A 23,516-nucleotide genomic window follows, 5' to 3' on the forward strand; every position below is an offset into this window, starting at 1 on the left:
TTAGAATACTATTTATATACTAAATAAGCTAGCTTTTAAAGAAAAATTACTATAAGCTAACTATAATAATTCTATAGGTAGGTATTTTAGTACTAGTAAGATACTAGAAATTCTCTAGAAAAAGTACTTCTAGTAAAGTATAAAAAAAAACATAAAAGACTATATTAAAACTCATTCTATATATTAATAAACTAAGATAAAGAAATATCTATTATATAATATACTTAGTTCATTTCCTTTCCTCTCTAAGTTATAGCAAGAAATTATTATAAACTTTATTATAGAACTACTTTTTTCTAAGTTTTATAATAAGGTATATAATTCTATACTTATTATTATTAATAAATATACGAAAATAGTATAATATATTCTAATTACTAAGAAAATCTCGGCTCCTAAATTAGTAAAGCTATTTATATATTATATTATTAAAGACTTTAGTATATCTATAAATATAATTTCTAATAAAGAATCTATTTTTATAAGTAAGTTCTAGTTAAGTCTATACTTTTATTTAAAGATTTAATAATAGCTAAATATAGTATTTTACCTATAAACTAATAAATAAATAAAGAATTTAAACTAAACTCTGGAATAGTACTTGAGATATTATACTAGCTACTTATAGGATAACTAGGTAATAAAGCTTACTCTTATAGAATTTATATATAATAACTTTATATATTTAATAATAGAAATTTCTCTATTTTATATATTATATAGATTTTATCCTAGTATTAAACTATATATTAAGAATAATATTTCAAAAAGAAAAGTACTAGTAATATAGGAAAAAATATAAAGAATTCAAGTAAAACGGAAAGTACTAGAGAAGTAATAATAAGAAGTAATAAATATATAAAAAAAGTACTATAATAAGAAATATATTAATAAGGAATTTAATATATATAATGAAGTCATACTTTATATAAAGAATATTTAATAGCTATAACCTAGTATAAAGCTAATAAATAGATATCTTGGCCTCTTTAAAATTCTAGAAATTCTAGAAATATATAAATAGGTATATTACTTGAAATTACTACTATTATATTAGATTTATAATATTTTCTATATTTCTTTTTTAGAACTATAATACCCGCAAACTAGTACTATAGTAGAACTAGAACTAGTCGAGATTAAGAGTAAAAAAGAATTCGAGATAGAATCTATTATAGCCTATAGGAAAAATAAAAAATAAAAGAAATATCTCATTTATTAGAAAAGCTACTTATTAGTAAATAATATATAAGAACTACTAAGTAATCTAGAGAATATAGCTCAAGAATTATAAAAATACTTAGAAAAGAATAATATTATAATATTATTAGCTAAATAAAAATATAAAAAATAAATACTTTTATTAGGAAACTATTAAAAATTATATATTTATTCTTGGAAAAATTATATGAAAATTATTAAGAACTCTAAAAACTTTAATTTCTATATTCTATAAATACCTTATTCTTATAATTACTTTCTATTATTCTTATTATTATCCTTATTAGGATTCTCTCGAGAAACAGGTAATAAATTAGCCTATAAAGCTATTAGCTATTAGTAAGAAACGAGAAAAAAGTAAGCTTATTTAATACTAAAAAATATTAATTATATTATTAAGAGTACTTTATACTTATACTAAGCTAGTAAGAATTACTTAACCTATTTCTTAGATTATTAGGAGAATTTATTAGCCTTAAATAATGGCTTTAATATAAGAAATATATATTATTTAGTATAAAAAAAGAATAGTAATAGCTTTTTCCTTTTTAGGCAAAGAATAGAAAAGATACTTATATATATTAATAGCTTAAAAAAGGCGGTTTAATTATACTATATATACTTAAGAAATCTTGAATAGTATTAGAATAAGGAATAAATAAAGGAAATTATAACTTATAGAATTATATTTCTTATTCTTAAAATAATAGTAATTATATATTAAGTAATTATTACTTTTAATATAAGTAAAATCGGGAAATTTAGTAATATTCTTAGAATATTAAAAATAGTAAAGGCAAATTAAGGATATAGAAGTATTAGCCAAACGGGTAGTAATAGGCTAATAAATACTAAAAGAAGTATTTATCTTAATAGATAAAGAAGTAAAAGAGGGAATTAGAAGAGAACTTAAATAAAGCTTAAATAAAGCTTAAATAAAGCTTAAATAAAGCTTAAAGAAGCTTAAAGAAAGCTTAAAAAAGAAAGGTAAGAAACGAGGAAGAGCTAGATATAGTATTATAGTTAAGGAAAGGGAAGGTTAATTAGTAGAAAAAGAGAGGCCTTTTTATAATACCCTTTTTCTAAATAGTAATTATAAATTCGGAACTGGCTCTATATTAGAAATACCTAGAAAATTCTAAAAAAGGAATTTATAAATAAACTAGAAGATCGGATTAATTTTTCCAAGCTTTTGGGCTTATAGAATAATAATTTATTTATAAATAGAGACTAAGTTGAAATTTATAAACTAATTAGAAAACCGGAAAAGCTTCCTACCTAATAGTATATATTATATCCGTATTATTTTTATAAGAGGGAATTATTAGAGGTAATTTGCAGATTAGCTAGGTAAGGTTAGTAAACTATATTCTCAAGTCTATTACCTAATATAATAATAGGGTAATTATAAGAAGTTTTTAAAGAGAACTAATAGCCGGAAAAGTTTTAGGGAACTATTTATAAAGCTATTTATAGTTCTCTCAGGCCTCTTAGGAATAAGGGCCTAGAAAGGAAATTAATATAATAGGTATATATAATAGTATATAGACAGGTATTAGATATTATAAATCTAGTTTCCTATTTTAGGTAAAGCTTATAATTAGAATTATATAGGTAATTGGAATTATATGAATTATATAGAATTATATTTCCTAGTTAAATAAAGTGCTTTATAGGCTTGGCTAAGTACTAGGAAATATATAGAGAGATATTTCTAGCTTTAGAAAGGGGTATTAATTAGTCTTTTATTAGAATTAATTCTTGGAATTAGTTATACTTATAAGTATTATTCTATAGCTTACTTACCTTAATTACTTATATATTACTTTATTATTATATACCTTATATTTTATTAGAATACTTTAACTTTAGTATATAAGTTCTATTTTATAGCTTGGGTAATAGTAACTTAGGTATTAATCTCGGTATCTTAATTATTACCGGAATTATTTCTATTATTATTACTAGCTCTTAGAGGCTTCTAAAGAGCCCCGTTAAAAGTATTAGACAAGTCTTTACTATTACTTATATTGGGATTAATCTGGTTAACTTCCTTTATAGGAATAGCTCTAGTAAGAGATTATATATTTTGCAGATTTCGAGATATAATTACTTATTAAACTATCTTTTTTAAAGGTTAAGAAATTAGCTTATAAGGTATTTATTAGTAAGTAATAAGATAATAGAATAAATTAGTGAGTTATGAAACTATAATATTAAATTTAGTATAGAACTAATCTCTATTTCTTCTATAAGGTCTAAGGAAGCCCTCTCTAAATAAGAGGCCCTAATAATATATATATAATTAGTAATTTATAAGCCTAATACTTATAATATAAATAGTAGTTAGTTATAAAATCAAAGGGCCTCTAATCTCTCTAATTAATACCCGTAATATCCGAGGTTTATTATATACCCTTAAGTTATATATAATCCTATATATATTATAACTTTATAATACTTTATAAAAATAAATTTAGTAATTTTTTACTAATTTTATTATAAAGGTAATAAGAAGCTTATATTAATAAAAATTTATTATATTAGTCTTATGTTATGATAAGGTAATATTATAGTAGTAGTAAAGAGCTTGAATTGAGCTGAAGGCTGCCTGCCAGGCTAAAAGCACTGGCTATACGCTAAGTCACGTGCAGTGGCACCACGTGACTAGTGCCACGTAACAAGTCCCCCCCTTCAGACTTCAAAAGACGACGTCCTCGTTGCAATACAGCCATTCTAGGCTACCCAAATAAGAAGTCCACTAGTGTGGAGTGTCCTTCCCACCCCCAGAAGCTTACATCTCACTCCCAAGGGCCCTGCAAGCAGGCCATGGTAATATATATCCCAGAATATACCCCCTACTTGTATATTGCCTCCTTCCCTACCACACTCTTGTTTCGCACCGTATCCCACTTAATAACCTTCCAGATTACGACCACCGCGTACGCCTTGTGCTCTAGTATGGAGAGACACTAGCTCGAGGGAAGGTGAGGATAGAAGGTGGCTCTGCCGGCGGGGGTGTGAAGCGTGGCAGGAAGCTCTCTTTGCAGGGGCGAGGGGAACATCGCTTTGTCGCTGTAGTAATTCGTACCGTATCGTGAGACTCAGTAAAGAGGTCGATTTCGATCGTAATTATTGCATTGCTACCATATGTCACGATATGGTGGTTATTGCTGTAGTAGTAAAGAGCTTGAATTGAGCTAAAGGCTGCCTGCCAGGCTAAAAGCACTGGCTACACGCTAAGTCACGTGCAGTGGCACCACGTGACTGGTGCCACGTAACATCTTATAACCTTTATTATTAAAAGAATTAGTATAATTATTTATTAATTAAGTTTAATACTTTAATAAAAGAAAATATTAGATTATAACTTCTTTAGATTTAAGAATAATTAAATAATATATATAGAAATTATAGAATAGGAAGTTGTATTAATAATAAAAGAGTTAATTAAAGCTAGCTAGAAAAGAACTCAAGTAAAATATAAAGCTTTAAAATATAAGTATATAGATTCTAACTATATAAGGCAATTATACTAGCCCTAAATTAGTAATTTCATTATAATATTAAATTATATTACAAGTATAGTATTTGAGGCTTAAAAAGTAAAGTTAAAGATTTCTTATAAAAATAGTTTAAAGCTAAAGAAGAGAAAACTAAATATAATATAATAAGAAATTAGAGAATTATATATTCTTAATTATTTATTACCTTATATATATATTTCTTTTTTTCTTTTTTTTTCTTATATAATATTCTAAGTATTCGAGTTTATTTATATATTATTATATTACTATATAAACTTCTTTAATATATAAGTTATTTCATTTTATATTAATAATTTTAGTTTAGTTATTAGTTTTAAAGTATTAATTTATAAAAATACTAAATTTAATAAAAGCTTATAATATATATATACTAATAATAAACTAAGCTTATTACTTAAATTTACTAGTATTATATAACTAATACAAGTACTAAACTTATAATCTAATAGAGAATTTATTAGCACGTCTTAAACCTTACCTGGCTTGAAAGTAACTTGAACCCAAGCTTAGTAAAAATACTTTTAATATTAATAAGATATTAATACTGGATAATATTACCTAGGTTATTATAAGGATTAATATATATTAATACTAAATTAATACTTAGCCTTAAATTATCCCTTCTATTTATTATTTAATTTATATAATAATATATTTATATATAATTTCTTTATTTTCTAATCTTTCTATTAAAGGAATTATTTAATATTATTAATAAAAGTTAATATTATCTTAATTTTAAAATGGCTCTCGTATTCGGAGAATTTAGTATTATATTTATATCTCTTATTAGAATGCTTATTATAAGCAAGCCTTACGAAAATCTCAAAAGCTATTTTTTGCTTAAATAGCCGCATTAAGACGAGTTTTAGTCTAAACTATAAGATAAATAGCTAAATAGAAAGTCTAAATTAAGTAGAATATTTGCGCTACCAAAAGTTTTCTTATAAGGGAAGTGGTTCTAAAGTTAATTGCAATTAAAGGGGGGAATTGGGTTCCGGGAATCAATACTTTATTAATAGTATTGATACCTTACGATTCTGGCATCGATACCTATCGATACCTATCGATACCAGAAATTAGGTATTTCTGCCAAGCCTGCTTGAACCACCGCACAAGTGATCGAAACAGCATTCCTACCTCCCGCCCCGTTGTCTTGGTAAACTTTGGAATGGAAACCAAGCGGCATCAGTGTACAGAAATCCGGGACAAGGCAGTGAGGATTTCAAGGACCAGAGCCCCGAAAGTGCCCCAGCACGACGATATTGGCAATAATTAAATCAAGTTCGTGGGCGGAGAAGAAAACACACTGCTAAGCACAGGTCCGAGGAACATCTGGAGCTTGTCCGTTGGATTGCAGAATCGCATTTTAATTTGAAGTTCTTTGTACGAGGCAGAAGTGTTCGTGATTTCGCGTTCAAGGAATTACACAAGAAAACGACTCGCAAATGTAGGGATCGATGCACTTCTGACTTATTACGAATCTAAGCCTTGCGTTTACCAAAGGAGCGCCCTCGCTCAAATTGAATCTCAGCCTCAAATCTTAGGGCTTGAGTATATTTGAGGGACAACCGTTTGAACGGTGGTCACACCGCATTCCACTGTCGCAGCTGCCTCGTAGGCAGACATCTTCTTGCGAGCGACGGCTTGCAGGCATGATTCAAGAAAAATGTCCATCTGCCAACACATCCTCCAAGAGTTGGCAACTTGAAACTCCCGGATGTGCGTTCGGTATCCTGCAGCCTGCTCGAACCAACGACACGAGAGCCGAAAGCAAGTGATCAGTTTCCACCGCCATTATTGAAGCTGGTTGGAGGGATAGATTGTACGTTAGCAACCACTGCGAACCGATTAATAACCTGAATCCTACATGAAGAAATGTTTGGTGGCGCAAACTATAGGCAACATTGGGCCAGCCGCCAGCGACGTGGCTACTTCTCTGCCAATACATTCACCGAGGAACTGATAAGATCAGGCATGTGAAGAGATGAAGACTGGTCCAAAATAAAATTAAAATAATGGAAATTAGAGGCTGAGAAGTTTCCTTGATAAGGAGCATTAATTGACAATGAGATCAGGACTTCTCTTGTGCCGCCACAGGTCCAAAAACAAAACCTGTCCGCCTGAAAGACAACGGCACAGAAACACATCCACAGATATATGCAAGTACAGGAACCCACTTTAGTTGCGAGGTAAAGTCAGAGTATTACTTATTACTTTTCCATTTTATTTTTATATTATTAAAATAAATAATAATATAAGAATAGAATGTATAAAAGTATAAAAATTAATTATTTAATTAACTTAAAATAGAATTTTTTAATAATTTATTAAAAAAATATAACTCTTATTAAAATATTTATTTATTTAAATAAAACTTAACAAATTAGATTTTTAACTGAGATAATAAATAAATAAAATAATGCTTATTATAATAATATAATAATTAAAAACATTTAATAGCCCTATTCTTATAATTTCTTATAGAATTTGTGCTTTTAACTTTATTTTTAATAAATATAATTAAATATATTTATAAGTTATTATTATTTCAATTTTATTAGAATTAAAAATATAAGAAATATTTTAGATCTTATTAGTTTAATATATTAATTTTACATTTAACTAAGAGTAAAGTAATACTAAGAACCAAATATATAGCCCGTTATGTATTAAGGTTACTCGATTCTATTACAAGTAATAGTATTCTTATGCTATTCCTCGCGCTATCCCCCACCAAACTGTGGAGAGGCTCTGCGTTGTCAATTTGTTGTGCAACCGTGCTGCGTCGCACTTCATCAAATCATCTTGTAATAGGCGTGACTCACTGTACTCGGTGACAGCGTCTTCCTACAATTGGACTCTACGTTAAAACAGTCTATGCACCTAGCAAAGACAAGCCAATGCTGTGACGGGGAATTACAGTACATAACGGCACGGCGGCACAACCACCAAATAGATGTTTATTAATTGCATCCTTTTACTTCTTAGTGCTATTTTTCCTTTTTTTCTCTGGAAAACAAAAGAAACCAGGTGTTTTTGTGTGAGCATGTGCATGGGGCAGTGGATGTTTCTGGACTCAGTTCTCAAACACTCACCTTTCCTCATTGACAACTTCTGTTTCTTGAATTTCTTGTGAACTTATTTGTTCACCAAGCCCTTACCAACTTCATTTGGAAACCCGACGTAATTCATAGTAATGGCAACGCCAAGGGAGAGATGGCGAGGCTCGAATTTGGGAGGTGCGTTTGGCGGAAGAGGGGGAAATAGGCAAGGTGCCGGCAGAGGCTGGAGAGGAGGAGATAGTAGAGGGAATAGAGCCAACAGAGGGGATCGATGGAATACACGCGATAGAGGGGGCAGAGGGGGCAATATCCAGCATGGCGGATCCCGACTCTGTCGATTCATCGAGCAAGGAGAGCATTGCCGATATGGTGATAACTGTACCTATTCTCACGATATATCAAACCGCAACAAACAGCCCAATGGAAAATTAGCAGATACACCGGAGCAACGAAGGGAGAGGGAGGACTACAATTCGTGGAAGAGGCTACTGAAGAGACCTCCAACGCCAAACGACACCAGAACAATTGAACTCTTATGGAACGGTGCTCTCACTATTTTGAACGAAGGGGATCGAGACTGGAAACAGATGCTGCCGCGAGACCTCGATGCAGAGGAAAACTATGGCCGCGAACATATTAAGACACTTCTGAGCATGGTGTCGCATACCAATGGACGCGCTACCTTTGTTGCACTTGCGCAGCCCTTTCTTTCAGTTATCACACATCCAGCCATGTTAGACTGTTTGTCTGTGGATACTTTCGTTAGAGGCTTGTACAACTTCATTAGTGGCAACAATGGGACCAGAGCGGTTCCATTTTTTCAGAATCTTTGCAGAAACTTGGCCGATGCATACTGCGAGTCTAATATCCCGAGAACCTCGCTGGAAACGACACTTATCACGATGCTAACTTCGCTACGAGAGATTCTAAAGAGGGAACAACGAGCCGCCTTCCACGACGAACTTCCAGATCTCATTAACTCATTACAGAACCTCATGGAAGCCACGGGCATTGACGATGCATCTCCGGCGTTCCAAGTCATCGTCAATCAGTGTAGTGAGATTAGGGCCATTATAGCACGTGCGAGTGGCCTTCTTGCAGACGTGGAGGCGTCGAATATCGACGGGGTCTCAACTACTGTGGTCAAGTCGACATATCCTCGACAAATCATCCTGCCCGGAGGACATCACGATAACGACAACGGAGATATCACAAAGATCAAGATTCTTCCCACAGAAGATGAGATTCGAAGCGATCATCCAGAATTTCTGCCCAGCACCGATCTTGATCAACCATATTTCCTCAACGACCCTGTGGCACGTCACCTTGATACACAATTCCGCCTGCTTCGTCATGACATCTTCGGGGAGCTAAAGGAGGCTCTTGGGGGTTTAATAAACACCATAACTGATAACCCGACGTTTCTTGACAACTCGAAGCTGAGCCTGGGAGATATGCGCGCGTACCCTTATACCAAGGCACACATTGGCTACGTCTCCTTTAACCGAAGCCATGTCGAAGCTCACGTGTCGTTCAACCAACACCATGCTCTTCGGAAGAAGTCTGCGCCTGATAGGCGCAAGTGGTGGGAAGACTCGAAACGCCTCGAAGAAGGTTCTTTGTTATGCTTTGTTTCATACATCAATAACAAAAGTTCCCTCTTATTTCTCACAGTCAGCGAGAAATGCACCGATCCCAAGGCATCTTACAGCCTCAGTTCTCACGACCATATTGCAACCATTGTCACCAAACTTGCTACCCGCAATCAGGGAGACCTGGAACTACTGATTCAATTGAGTTGCCAGAATACACGAGGGGCTTTGATTGAGTTCCCAGGGATTCTACTTGCCACATTCCTTCCTATCTTAGAGAACCTTCAAAACATGCATCGCTTCGGCCGCTTACCATTCCGTCAGTGGATTCTGCCAGATCGACATATTATATCCGCAAAGCCTCTAGATATTCTTCCGCCACTCTATGCTCGGGGTCAGAGTTTTCTCTTCCAATTAGATTCTATACTGAAAGCGGATGGTGATCGGCTCTTTTTCAGCCCCAGCGTCTCAATCGATGATGTTGCTAGTATTGATGAGCTCGAGGCACGAACATCACTTGACCGTGGACAGTGTCTAGCACTTGTGGCGGCCCTAACCCGCGAGTTTGCTTTCATCCAGGGACCGCCAGGGACAGGGAAGTCGTACCTTGGTGTCCAACTAATGAGAGTTCTCTTGGCTTGCAAGGAGACGGCAGATTTGGGACCCGTGGTTGTTGTGTAAGCTCACAGTTTTGTTTTATAAATTTAGTGATTAACCCTGTGCAGATGTTACACGAATCACGCATTGGACCAGTTCTTGGAGCATCTCATTGAAATTGGCATTGAGAAGATTATTCGAATTGGCGGCCAAAGCAAGTCGAAGATTGTAGAGGGGAAGAATCTTCGCGTTGTGTCCCAAGGGGAGGCGAAAACAAAATCTGAACGCTATTTAGTTGCCAAATCGTACGAGGAGCTCGGGAATAAAGAGAGGCTTATTACCAAAGCCCTGGGCTCGTTACATGCTACGCAAAAAAGACCTGACTGGGCCAATCTCAGGACTTATCTGCAGCGGAGATATCCACGCATCTTCTCCCAATTCTCTCGATTCGACGAGGACGGGTACAAGACAGTGGGTAAAGAACCTTTTGAGGTCTGGAACCAAGGGACGAAAAGCAAGGTCCTTGACGAAAACAATTCTTTGGATGAGTCTATCACCACTTATCAGGAGCTTGTCCATACTGCGAACCGAAATATCCATGGCCTCTCGACACTTGAAAGACGACGACTAGTGGAACACTGGGTACAAGAGATCCACGAAGATAAGACCGACGAGTTATTCGAGTTGGTGAAAGACAGCCATAACATTCATGAACAACTTGAAGATATACACGACGAAGTGGACAGGAGAGTTCTCCAAACTGCAGATGTTATCGGGGTCACTACGACAGGGCTAGCCAAGAGAATTTCCGTCCTTCAACACGTGCATTGTAAAGTAATCATCTGTGAAGAGGCGGGGGAAGTTATGGAGCCCCATATGATATCGGCCTTGCTTCCCAGTATTGAGCATTTTATTCAGATAGGAGATCACCAACAACTACGACCGCAGATCAACAATCACGGGCTGTCACTTGAAAGCAGACAGGGTACCCCTTATCAACTCGACCGCAGCCAGTTTGAACGGCTTTCGGTGGGGGAGCCAGGCAGGCCCTCATTTCCTGTGGCCCAATTGAATGTTCAACGGCGAATGCGCCCCGAGATCTCAACCTTGATTCGGACAACCATCTACCCGCGATTAATCGACCACGGGACGATAAAAAACTTGCCAGATGTCGTAGGAATGAGAAAAAATGTCTTTTGGCTTGATCACAAGAATACGGAGGAAGGGCCCGACGCTGATCTGCATCAAAAGTCGCGAAGTAACGATTGGGAGGTGGATATGACACATGCTCTCGTTCGCCATATTGTTCGGCAAGGGGTATACAGCAGCAGTGGCATTGCAGTGTTAACACCATACACGGGACAATTGCAGAAGCTACGAACAAAGATGCGGAGCGATTTTGAGATTGTCCTAAGTGATCGGGATGAAGAAACGCTTGCAAGAGATGGATTCAACGAAGAAACAGCCACCACCGAAGAGGACCAGACAAGCCCAGGAAATAGACGACAGCCTTTAGAAAAGAAGAAACTAAGCGAGTTTCTTCGCATAGCGACAGTGGACAACTTTCAAGGCGAGGAAAGCAAGATCATAATCATCTCGCTTGTACGAAGTAATAAGGAGAAGAAAGTTGGATTTCTTAAGACCACGAATCGCATTAATGTCCTACTTAGCCGGGCCCAACATGGCATGTACCTGATAGGAAATACCGATACTTACTCGAATATATCAATGTGGGCGCAGGTAATACGTATGCTGGAGGCAACCGATTCGGTTGGGAATGCCTTTGGTCTCTGTTGCCCTCGACACACGGATACAGTGATGCAGGCCTCAGAGCCACTCGACTTCGAGAAGCTCAGCCCTGAAGGAGGATGCCAACTCTCTTGCGATCGACGCTTGATTGACTGCGGCCACAAATGTCAAGCACGATGTCATTCTGATAGCATGCATGCCGTTTTCAAATGTCCTCAACCTTGTCAACGTCTTCACACCCCTTGCAACCACGGTTGTCAGAAGCAGACCTGTGGAGAGGATTGTGGTCTGTGTATGGTAATATTGGGCAATGTGTACCTTCCATGCAACCATTTGAAGGATGGTGTTCCATGCTACCAAGTGCAAGATCTTGGCAGCATCAAATGCAAGGTTCGTGTTGAAAAGCAAGTTCCAGGGTGCAACCACACTGTTGAAGTTCCATGTTTTCAAGATGTAGCCACTCCATCTTTCAAGTGTCCTACAGCTTGTGGAATAAACCTAGCTTGTGGTCATCGCTGTCCAGGTCGTTGCGGAAGATGTAATGGCAAGGATGCCGACTTGAGTCCCACTGTCAAACACCAGAAATGTACCAAGATCTGCGGTAGATGCTCCGGGACTTGTAATCACACCTGCCGAAGCTTGTGCCATGATGGCACGGATTGTGGGCTTTGCTTTGCTCCCTGCGAGGTACGAAACAATTTTTTTTCTCACTCTTCTAACGACACAATGGCGGCTTTTGATTGTCTAAGAGTTATAAGACATCTTGATCTATTTTCTTTAGTGTAATCAAGTTATATATTAATAGGTATAGGTCCGGTGTTCTCATTCTCGATGCACTTTACTTTGTCGCCAATCTTGTGCACCGTGTGTGGAGAGCTGCACCTGGTCCTGTGAGCACAAGGGGGCATGCGAAATGCCCTGCGCAGCGCCTTGCAATCGTCTGCCATGCAACCAACGTTGTTCTAAGACCCTCTCTTGTGGCCATCGATGTCCAGGAATTTGTGGTGAAGTGTGTGCAGAAGGGTATTGTCACCAATGTTCTAATAGACTTGAGGCTCGAGTCGACTTTCTCGAGATGAAATCCTACGGAGAAATCGACGTTGATGAGACTCCAGTAGTTGTCCTTGGCTGTGGTCACTTCTTCACGGCAGAATCTCTTGACGGTCATTTGGGTATGTCGGAAGTTTATGAAGTTGACGGGTATGGGGAGTTCACCGGACTCAAAGACGTGTCTGGCGCTTTGGCTCAATCAATACCTTGCTGTCCTGACTGCAAATGTCCGGTGAGACAGTTCGCTACACAGAGATACAACAGGGTCATCAACAGGGCTGTCATTGATGAGATGTCCAAACGGTTCCTCGCCACTGGAAGAGATGAGCTTCGGGAGTTAGAGCAGCGAATTACGGAACTGGAGCGAAGTCTCGGGACAACTCGAGAGGAGGTTGTGAAGCCAATTCGCCAAGCCAAAACTCATGTGACCTCAAGTCTCACTGAAGCAAAGATTATGGAAATTGCCAGAATTCTAAAAGAACGAGATGCGGAATCCAGGAAGCTTGAGGGTGCGTTAAAAATGTTCTGCAATAGTGTGGCTGATAAACATCAACCAGCACAAAAGCTCCATGACGCTACAGTCCATGCAGCAAGAAAGGTCGCTGCCGCTGCTGCAACCGTCGATGCACTTATAGCGAACTTGACTGTCGTTGACGCCCTACCAGCTCTCACTCGTGATCGTCGAGTTATTATGGGTGGCCGAATGGTTCAGATTAAGACCAAGTTTTTCATCCTCGAGGACAAATTTATCATTGCTCAAGCATTGAAGTCAATATCCACTAAGACTTCAATCAAGTTCCCCGGCGGAGCTCCTGGCCTACTTGCGGTGCCATTCTTTAAGTGCTGCAAAAACTTTATTAACGAATGCAAGGTCGAGAATCTACCGAAGCTGGCCGTTGAAGTGTCGCTTTTTTATGCAAGCATTGCGCGGTCATTCGAGTCCTTCTGTCAATCTGGTAAAATAAACCTTGAAAAGGCCGCGATCCATCTAGAGATGGCTAAGCAGCTGTTGGAGGTCGCTCGAGAAGTCTGCAAGCAGCCATTTCAGAAGGCTGAAAGCTTGCGTAATGCAGTTGAGGAGTCGATACGCCAAATGAAGAAACAATGGTATGAAGAAGTCACAGTAGAGGAGATTAACGCGATCAAGGCTGCCATGGTTAGTGGTTCTCAGGGCATTGCGACTCATTCAGGTCATTGGTAGTAGGTATTCTCCGAGTCATTTCTACTCCGTCCAGATTGTTCGGGAGCTGTGAGACCTGGTTCACCTCCCAAACGATATGGGCTGCTCTTAAATCAATTTTATCCCCTCAAATCTATTTCAAAGAAGCAATGCTAACTCAGAAATCTTCCGCCAGTAACTGCGAGAATGGACATCCCGTAAGTTCGTATTAGGTTGATACTTTTGATAACTGCTGAATTCTGTCCAGTTTGCAATTGGGGAGTGTGGGATGCCAATGGAGCTGGCTCGTTGCCCTGAATGTGGTGCAAGTGTTGGTGGACAGAACCACACCGCAGTTGGAGGGGTTAGCCGTGCAATGAACATGGAAAACTAGGATGTTGAATTGAGATGTGCGGGAAACCAGGAAAGGAGGGCGTGACCCTGGTGCACCTTTTGTTTTCAAAGACATAAAATGGATTTGGACAGAGAAATGTCATGTGCAATTTTTGAAGATGCGTTCCAAGGGCCAGGAGTCTGAGTTCCTTGTTCACCTTTTTGCGTCCACGCGCCAATGCTACAGGCAACCACAACTATCTGTTCTGTTCAAGTTCCATGACGTTATTGTGATTGCTCCCCAGTTTTTGAGGTCCCTTTCACTTTGGACCTTCCACAATGCATGTATAATGTCACATTCTTCAGGTATTATTCCATTTTTAAGAACACACGTAATAGACCGGGATTCAATTTTGGCTCCTAATAAGAGCCCGTTCGGCCAGACGTCTGCCCTTTTTTATGGCGTATGACCACCGACTCTTTTACTTGCCCGTATATAGGGCAAGTACAAGGCATATAAAAGGGGTATTACGCGCCTATTTATTAGAGGCACCTGATATATAAAAAAGGGACCAATATATACAATTAATCTCTTGCTTACTTCTTATAATATTAAAGCTTTTTATATTTCTATTATTAAAAGAACTTAAATATATATTAATTTCATCTCACGTAAGTAACTAGTAATTTTAATACTTTATTAATTAACTTTATTACCTTATTACTTTAGTAAAAATTATATAAAAAGCTATTATATAAAACTTAAGTAAAATATAATAAAAGCACGTTTTTAAATAAGTTTATAATTTTCTTTATTTAATTAATTATATAAGCTTTTGATTCTTTTATTTATATAATTATATTTCTTCTTTATTACTTATTAATAAATATCTTATAAATAAAAAGATCTCGTTTTCAAATATTTCAAATATATAAAACTACTTTCATTTAGTTAAGAAATTAATATATAAAATATAATTTATTATTATTTTAAATTTATTTAATGTTTTCTATATTATTATTATAAATAAAACAAAATTACATAAAATTATAATATATATATTTAACTATTACTTAAAAAGTAATAAATATAATAATTAAAATATTAAACTTATAATAAGTTTATATGCAATTAATATATTTAACTAAAAGATTTTACTAAGTTATTTAGCTATAAACAGGCAACTTTTGCGAGCACAGAATCGGGCACATTCCCTTACTGAACTTGAAAATACCTGAACTGGCGTTTGGAATTTATCCATCGACATAGAATATTGGCTTCGCGCTGATTGATAGAAAAATCACAGAAGAGAGAATATGCAGCACACCGGAGAGCTTGGGAATGCCGAGAAGGGCGTTTTGTTGCTCCATCTCGAATTACTTGATTCCTCGCGTGTAGAGAAGAGAAGAAGAAGAGGTGGAAATTTTGTGTTGGGAGGGCTTTTTTATAGTTGCTGACCCAGATTCGAGTGACTTAGACTCTTCTGTGATTTTCTATCAATCAACACGAAGCCAATATTCTATGTCGATGGATTTGGTATCGGGGGAGACGCACGGAAGCCAGGACCATGGATGGTTGGGCACTCACGTCTCGAAAGGAACGCTGGGGTTAAGCGATTGCCATCTCCTAAGTGCCCCGGGGCTATCGCTAGGTCTCGCATTGGCAAGCAAAGATTGCGGAGCTACTCCATTTGGAACTTCCTGGGGCACTTGTTGATCTTGGGAAGCCATGTTTAGGTGGGGGGGCTTGGAAGGAGAACACGAGAAATGACTACGTGATTAACTGGCGGCCCCAAAGGCTTCGAGAACACAACCAGCATGTATCAGTATCTCTGTAAAACCAAATAACTTTCTTTGCTATCGCTGGCTCCAATCAACCACAGATCTGGTCCCATTGGATCACGATTGCTAGCTCTTAATTTCGAAAGATGACATGGGATCTCAGTCCGTAGTTAGACTCGATTATTCGAGCTTGCAGCGTCTGCACCATCGACACCGTGCTTGTGCTTGTTCAATTTCTAAAGCTCGCAGAACGAGCAGAGAGTGCTAGGAGTCGGGGATATGAAGATGCTCTAAGAAGGCGGTGGAAGGTAAGGCAAACACGCGTGCTTCATTGGTACACCCAAAATCCCCCCATAAATACAACCAAAACCATGTCGCGCATCTCACAGCAATTCAGTCCATTAAGTCCCCAACCACCGTTCATCTTCCATGTTTCTCCTTCACAACGTCGCCTTCGCCTCTGCCTCATTCTTCTTCTCCCCGCCAAAATCCTCCCCCTCCCACGCAGCTTCAACGATACTCATCCTACACCCCGCCGGCTTCCTGCTCCCAATGAACTTAAACCCCTTATCAACTTTGCCAAATAGGTTGGCGAAGTCCGCTTCGCTCCGTTCCTGCGCGTTCAGCAGAGTGAGCATCACCAAATCCATCGTCCGCAGCACCCTCTCTTCGCCGATACTCTCCAACTCTTTGCCAGGGTCTGGAAGGCAGTAGTCGTTGATTAAAATTCGAGAGCCGTGCTTGAGCGCCGGGATGAGAGAAGTGAGGATCTTGGCGGCGTATTTGTCTGAATGGTTGTGAAGGATCCAGCGAAAGATGTACACATCCGCACCCTTGACCGGCTGCGGCGTGAAGAAATCGTGGGCTTGGAGCTGGATCCTCTCTTCCATCTCTCCCTCTATCGCCGGAGCGGAATCAATCGTCTTTGGCAGATCCTGGACCACGAATTTGAGGTTCTTGAAGCGTTCGGCCAGGGCGAGGGCAACGTGACCATGAGATCCCCCGATATCGACTACGGTAGCGGATTTGGCGTCCAGAGAAGCCCAATCGTACCCCTCCACCAAATACCCAACCTCGTAGCCCTCTCCACCCATCAAGCTCTTCATCGCACCACCCATCCTCTTCGCTCTCAGCGGATCGTTGCCAAACGTGGCAAACATAGGCTCCACATCTGTCGTGTAATTCGCCTTGCAAAAGCCCGTCTGCTTCATGTCGTCCGCTTCCGGATTCTGCTTCAGCGCGGAGATGGTCTGCGAGGCGGCAGGCCACATGTCCTCGACGCAGAAACCGAGCCAATCATTCATTGCGGCATCGGTGGCGAGCACGCGCGAGGCGGCTGTGTGAGCGACGAGGCCGGGGGAGGGTTCACAGAAGATGCGGTTGGTCATTGCGTGCCGGAGGAAACGGCGGAGATTCAGCTCGGAAAGACCGGTGAGGGGGGCGAGGGTGGCAAAGGAGGTGGATGTGTCCAAGGGAATGAGTTGGGCGAGTTTGTAGTGGTAGATTGCGTGGAGGGAAAGGGAGTTGTTGTGCTGTGGGATTTTAGTTCTAGCTCAAAAAGGCGAGGAGAGAAAGGGAAACGGACATCCCATGCCATCCATCGTACGCTATCAGTAGGTCCAGCAACTAGATCCCCCAGCTCCTTCGTAGCTCTCACGACCTCCTCTCTCGATTTCTTGACGTCTTCTGGAAGTTTCGGGAAGTTCAACGGAGCATCGACCTCAAAAGATGGCTGGGGGAGGCCGCAATCTTTGATATACTGATCGAGCTTCTCAGTCTCTTTTGCAATCGTCTGCGCTAACTCGATGAGTTTTGATGTTGAGGTCGCTGATTTTGGGATAAGTGGAGATGGTGTTTCGATATCTGCCCCCTTCACAACAGGTGCTGCCATAGAACTGTATCTCCTGCTCTGCCTCTTTTCTTCCAAACTATCATTCCTGTTCCGCGCGAAAGGAATGCTCCATGATCCGAGACTGAGGCGGTTGCCGACAACTCGTGGTTTCACCATGGCTTTCATTTCTCCCGTTTCTTGATCCCAAATTTGCAGGTGATTATGTTATCATTGCATCGCTTGGTCCGGATCCAAATCCCTGGTCCTTTCAAATATCCGAAGTGGTTGGAATCAGCAAACAGCAAGCTGCTTAGTGAATGGTCTTTGATCTGCAGATGTCGTGAATGGAAGCAGTGACCTCACCTCATCCCGAACCCAAGTCCCTGGACCCAGTGAATGTCCCAGCAATGCAGAGCCCTGTATGAGTCGCAAGGATACCCCACAGTATATTCCCAATGCAGCACTCCCCTCTTCCAAACAAGGATAAGAATACCAAAAAGGAAACCGATTATGTCATACAAAACCACAGCAAACGAACACACTGGACAAACAAAACGACCAAACAAAACGATCAAATAAAATAAAAGAGGGGAAAGGTGCATGGAACGCGGTAAAGAAGACATGTAGTCCCGGGATCTTACCTCATGCAATAGGTTCTACCACTGCCGGGAAACATCTTGCCCGCCCATTGTAGAACGCTCCACCTCCACCAACCACTCTCAAATATCGCCGAAGTGCTCCACCATCCAGTAGCAAGCAAGATGTTAATATCCTGAACATGTTTCAGGACATCTCGGGTGGTGTGGCAGCATATCGTCGTGGGGTTAGCCTGAACTCATGGTGGGGGAGTGTCTGAGATAACGGCAGCTTGGAATATTGGCTCCTGATCATCTTCATGTCCCCTTAGCTATTAAACGTGATCAACACGTTTTCCCGTTGAAGCCGTTCTGGGTCTCGTTCGCATGTCGGGTTCCACAGCATCATTTGAAGTGTGCCCGAATTTCTGAAATGGACCGAATGAATATCAGGTTGGAAAAGGCGGCCCGACAACTCATTTGCTGAAACTGCAGACTTACTTCTGACAGACACCGGACCGCCTGGAGCCTAGCTTCTTTGAGCTTGGTTGCGGGAGAAGTACAAGGGTTGGAGCCTGTAATCTCCACCAGGATTGTGAATTTGTGATGAGATGCCCAACATTGCAGCTAGAGGCTGGAGCAGTTAGCATTCATTCGGCCTCCCTATCGCTCCCCCAACTTTTCAACCTTTTCGATTTGATTTCGGTGACTTGCATCCAGCAATTGCGCCATTTCCCGTGGAAACGCCTGTCTGCATGTGAATAGATGTCAAGACCCGTAATCGGTGGAGGTCGTGAGAGGAGTTAATGGGAAGAGGATGAGGAAGCCACGTTAAACGTCAAAACCTGTCGAGGTCGGGTGGGCTTGCTGCTGTGCAACCAGACTTTGGCAATGGCTATGAGACCCCGCCTATAAAAGTCGTTCTTCAACACCAACGATAGTACGGAGTGGTAGCCTGAACTTTGAAGTCATAGAGGAAATTCGAAACGGTTTCGCGGAATGTCAAATCTCCTTGCGGATCTCACTTGGCGAGCTGTCGAGTCTGGAGATGTATCTGAGCTCAGACATCACAGCCAAGATCAGAAATGAAGTGGAGGATAGATGGAAACCGGCGTCCCGATCCAGCGCTCAGCAGGAGGCCACTCGGCTTCCCTACCCCGGGAACGATGCCCCCACTGCGGTGCAACATCCCGAGAATTGAGAATCGGGCGGTGTATGTTGTGAACTTGTGAGATGTGACAGGAGCACTTCGGACAGGTACAGTGACACTCTGTGTTACGTCGTTTGGGTAACTACGGGGGGGTGTTGGTTGATTGGAGAGACGGGTGTGGTGGATGGGAAAGGTTGGTGGGGAAAAGCAATTTGTAGTTTGTGGAGGAGGGGTGGGAGACAAGCGTTGATGACGGGGAGACGGTTTGTAGAATCGAACGCGGGAAAGGCCCTTCGTGATGTGAGGCCTAGATTGTCGGGGGAGGGTGATATCAATGAAGGTTAAGATCTGAAGGAGAAGAAAAGTTCAAATATCTTTAGAATAGGGGATGGGATATGAAGTTCAAGACTTTCTTTACAGATCATGGTCTACCCTACACATCTCAACTTGAATATCATCAATCATAAGCACCACCTCGCTCAAGATGCCCAAGTGATCCCACCAGAACGCTTGCTTGAAATGCAGGAGGTAGATCATCCAGCATGCTCTCATATCGTCGTCTCGGATATCCCATTCCCTGTTCCGTACTCTCCTCTGCCTCTCGGGAAAGCAGGTCCAGTTCAAGGGGGACAAGTCGCAACACCCACCCCAGGCTTCTGCCCACAAATCACAAAAAGAGGCATATGCGCATGCACCCATCCCTCCATATACGCCTGCCTCACGTGAACAAGCCACACATCAACCTGCTCCTTCGTCCAGCGCAAACCCCTCGTATACGGCCCCAACGCAATTGGACTCAACCCGTCAACCAGTATCGTCCTCCAATACAACCCCACCATCTTCAGCACCTTATTCTTTGGCCAGATCCCAATTGGGACGTGGAATATCCGTGTTTCGACGTTTATAAAGCCGGCGTTGCGCATCATGTCTGCAAGTGATAATGCGGCATTGAAATCCACGCCTAGTGCCGCGAGGCCGGAGGTTACGAGGTCCCAGTATTGGGCTACAGGGTGGTCGGGGGGCATGCTGCCGTCGTGGCATTGGGGCCGGTGGTGGATTTCTTGGAGCTCGAACCAGCCGCCAGGTTTGAGGTGACTATTTGTAATTTCGTCATTAGTAGAGGACTTGGTGGAGAGGGGGGAAAGACATACTCATAGACCCTCCTCATCAGCTGGGGCCAGTTCCTGATTGCCATAACCGTATGTCGTGCGTGTATATAGTCGAAGTGATTCAGTGGCCGCAGCCACGGGGATTCCACATCATCGACCATAAACTTAACGCTTGGGGGGACCCATTGTGGTTGTATCGGACTTAGATCCATCCCCAAGATACTCGCTCCTGGATATAAATCTCCCACTATTCTTGCATCAGCCACTTTCCCTCACTCCCAAACCAATATATCCAATATGCAAAAAATTAAAAAATTAAAATTTGGCTCACTCTCAATAGCCCAAATTCCTGTCCCAGTCCCCATATCCAAAATATTCTGTGGATTCTCCCCAATAGGCGCAAAATGCAATCGTCCACCACAAAGATTAACAACCATTGCATGCTTCATATCCTCCCGATCCTGCTCCGTCTCATCGTTGGGGAAATTATATGCTCCTTCCCTGAATCTGTGGTATCGTCGTCCATTCTCGAACATGTAGTTGCGAACACTGGAGGCGAGGGAGGAGCTAGCGGAGCCAATCGTGTCGGTTTCGTAGCCCGGGTCTGTTACGGAGTCGGAGAAGTCGATTTCGATTTCGTCTTGCGCTTGTTGGGCCGCGGCGGTGACCTCGAGGTCTGCGGCTGCTTGTTCGGCGGGGGTGAGGTCTGCGTAGGTGGGAGGAGGGTTGCGGGGAGAAGTCGATTTTTGCTTTGTAGGCGGGTCATTTTGGGTAGACGACGCTTGCTTTGAGCCAGACGAGGATTGCTTCGAAGAAGATGATGCTTGTTTCGAAGAGCCAGTTGTGGCTACGGAGATGGCGGAATCGTGCGGTGAGGGCGGCGGATACATCCTGGCTATGAGAAGGAGGTCAACGAGCCCTGCTCAGCAAGACGATACAATTGAGGTGAGAAGGGACAGCAGTCGAGGGCATGTCGGTTCGGACTCGAGATTTTGTAGCTCCTGCGGCTTATGGCTGCGGCTTCGTGCGTCCTCTGATGTCTCGTGTTTTCTCTCTTCGCGAATTGGATCCGTCAGTCGTCGTCCTTGGCGAGGGAGGAATGCAGGAAGCCGTCGTGATTCATCACTGCGTCGGCAGGGCGCGAGATGCAGCGCTTTTAATATAGAGCATGGCCCAGCTGTTTGGAATGGTTGTTGCGGAGGCAGAGATGCACAGAGGCAGCTCACAGACAGATGTGGAAGAAGGTCAAGCATGGTGGCATGGGTGGTGGTGGGTGAAGCTTAAATGCGAGGTGTCAAATCATCCGAGTGAGAGATGCTTTTTCGGCATCTGTGGTCAATGGGTCTCGCTGTTGGGGGCAGCCACCCATGTCGCCAGCTGCCGACGCTCATTCCCAGCGATCTCCTTTTGCCCGCCATTGGGGGAAGATGCCCTGAACAAGGGTGCGGGGCAGAGCTGGGGCAGATCGCAGCCGTTCCGAGGAGACCTGTGCCCGCTGAGTGTGCTGCTCTCAGCTAAGATCGTGAGATCGCCAGCCTCCTCTTTCTGGACGACATCGGTACAAAAAGCAACCTTTATTTCTATTTCCACTTCTATTCCTATGTCTATTCCTATCTCTATATCTATCTCAAAACCTGTTATAGTTGTCCCGGAAAGGAGTTGAAAGCATCAGAGGTGGACAATTGCTGCGAAGCTCCTTGGGTCCTGCAGCCAAGACGACGTTTGGAAAGAGGAAGGCGGCGAATCGGTGATGATACCAAGGCCAGTGATCGGGGGACCATCCGGTTTCCACAATCCCTGGCAAGAAAAGGAATTCACCGCCCTTCGCCTTCCAGGCGGAACATTCCACACACATCCCCCACGCTTTCCTCCCCAGCACGCTTCTCAGTGGGGTATTTGAAGGAGGGGCAGATAACGCAAGATGGTGCCCGATCACAATATAGGGCTGGGACGTGTTGGTGATATGGAAGTACGTGACAAGGAGAACTAAGGGGTACAAGTGTACATATCCACAGCTGGCTGACCAAGGAGCCTGCTCAGATCCATGCCAATATCGACAGGTCTCATCATGTGGGGTTAATTGGCCCCCCCTGGCCCCTTGGGTGTTGTTTTGAAGACTTTCTCTTCGCGCCTTGAAGCAAAGGTCCTCGCAGGTCATAAAGAACGCGCCTCGTATGTTTTGTGCTTGAAGCTCCGTCCCAGCGGACGCAACATCGCTTGGCCGAGAAAGAGAGTTCCCCCATGAGGAGGAATTCATCGTTGGCATACTCAAGTGGAAAAGAGTTTTATTAATTATCATTCTCCACGAGCTGCGATGGTCGTTGGATCTGAAGACTCACTACAATTATGGAAACTTCCGTTGATTGAGTTTGCGGCGAAAGTCAGCCTCATTGAACGAGATCAGTATCCTTGATTTGAGAATCCGTGAGTCCGTTTCGCTGCCGTACGCCGTGTCCAGAGTACTTTGTTTAATAAATTTTAAAGCGTCCAAGTCTCTTCCCTCGCAATGGGATTCTCCAACCACTCAAGCTCGACAACTTTATTTCAGAATGTTGCCTGGTGCCTGCATCTTACTACGATTGCATCATGCAGGGGCAGCCTTCTTCCAACACCGTTGCGTTGCGTATTCCCCTCACCTCGGCTCGGCGATGCCTGGTTCTGAGGGGGCTAAGGTTATGTAACCACGTGAGAAAGTATTGCTGAGGGACAGCGCTTGAAAGCCCACAAGCGCTCCTATATAAAGACGATGGATATT

The 23,516-nt window shown here is 41.3% G+C and overlaps 4 protein-coding genes across 4 annotated transcripts; 2 read left to right on the plus strand and 2 right to left on the minus strand.

The window, feature by feature from the left end:
- Nucleotides 1-3,773: 3,773 nt before the first annotated feature.
- On the plus strand, nt 3,774-4,387 carry K444DRAFT_614798 (uncharacterized protein; the record flags this gene model as incomplete). Its single annotated transcript, XM_024880597.1, is given in 4 exon segments — nt 3,774-3,785; nt 3,987-4,180; nt 4,219-4,318; nt 4,334-4,387. Coding segments are annotated over 3 exon segments (302 nt in total), but the record flags the coding sequence as incomplete, so codon positions are not given.
- A 3,416-nt stretch (nt 4,388-7,803) lies between these two features.
- Nucleotides 7,804-14,482, plus strand: K444DRAFT_664973 (NFX1-type zinc finger-containing protein 1). Its single transcript, XM_024887032.1, has 5 exons — nt 7,804-10,103; nt 10,152-12,459; nt 12,584-14,022; nt 14,178-14,199; nt 14,250-14,482. The coding sequence occupies exons 1-5, from the start codon at nt 7,969-7,971 to the stop codon at nt 14,373-14,375; spliced, it is 6,030 nt and encodes a 2,009-aa protein (XP_024734769.1). The 5' UTR covers nt 7,804-7,968; the 3' UTR covers nt 14,376-14,482.
- A 2,054-nt stretch (nt 14,483-16,536) lies between these two features.
- On the minus strand, nt 16,537-17,987 carry K444DRAFT_533104 (S-adenosyl-L-methionine-dependent methyltransferase; the record flags this gene model as incomplete). Its single annotated transcript, XM_024875126.1, has 2 exons — nt 16,537-17,628; nt 17,682-17,987. 2 exons carry the CDS (start codon nt 17,985-17,987, stop codon nt 16,537-16,539), a joined length of 1,398 nt encoding a protein of 465 aa, XP_024734770.1.
- Nucleotides 17,988-19,804: 1,817 nt separating this feature from the next.
- K444DRAFT_614802 (S-adenosyl-L-methionine-dependent methyltransferase) lies at nt 19,805-22,055 on the minus strand. Its single transcript, XM_024880598.1, has 3 exons — nt 21,093-22,055; nt 20,804-21,008; nt 19,805-20,747 (listed from the first exon to the last, which is right to left on the minus strand). Exons 1-3 carry the CDS (start codon nt 21,649-21,651, stop codon nt 20,273-20,275), a joined length of 1,239 nt encoding a protein of 412 aa, XP_024734771.1. The 5' UTR covers nt 21,652-22,055; the 3' UTR covers nt 19,805-20,272.
- Nucleotides 22,056-23,516: the final 1,461 nt, after the last annotated feature.

The sequence above is a fragment of the Hyaloscypha bicolor genome, assembly GCF_002865645.1.
Source record: "Hyaloscypha bicolor E unplaced genomic scaffold K444scaffold_113, whole genome shotgun sequence".
Taxonomy (NCBI): Eukaryota; Fungi; Ascomycota; class Leotiomycetes; order Helotiales; family Hyaloscyphaceae; genus Hyaloscypha; species Hyaloscypha bicolor.

Coding starts and splice junctions, on each gene's coding strand:
- K444DRAFT_664973 (XM_024887032.1), top strand. CDS start 7,969: ATGGCAACGCCAAGGGAGAGATGGCGAGGCTCGAATTTGGGAGGTGCG. Junction 12,460..12,583: donor TTTGCTTTGCTCCCTGCGAG/GTACGAAACAAT, acceptor TAATAGGTATAG/GTCCGGTGTTCTCATTCTCG. Junction 14,200..14,249: donor ACTGCGAGAATGGACATCCC/GTAAGTTCGTAT, acceptor AATTCTGTCCAG/TTTGCAATTGGGGAGTGTGG.
- K444DRAFT_614802 (XM_024880598.1), bottom strand. CDS start 21,651: ATGTATCCGCCGCCCTCACCGCACGATTCCGCCATCTCCGTAGCCACA. Junction 21,009..21,092: donor AGGAATTTGGGCTATTGAGA/GTGAGCCAAATT, acceptor ATGCAAGAATAG/TGGGAGATTTATATCCAGGA. Junction 20,748..20,803: donor CTGATGAGGAGGGTCTATGA/GTATGTCTTTCC, acceptor AATTACAAATAG/TCACCTCAAACCTGGCGGCT.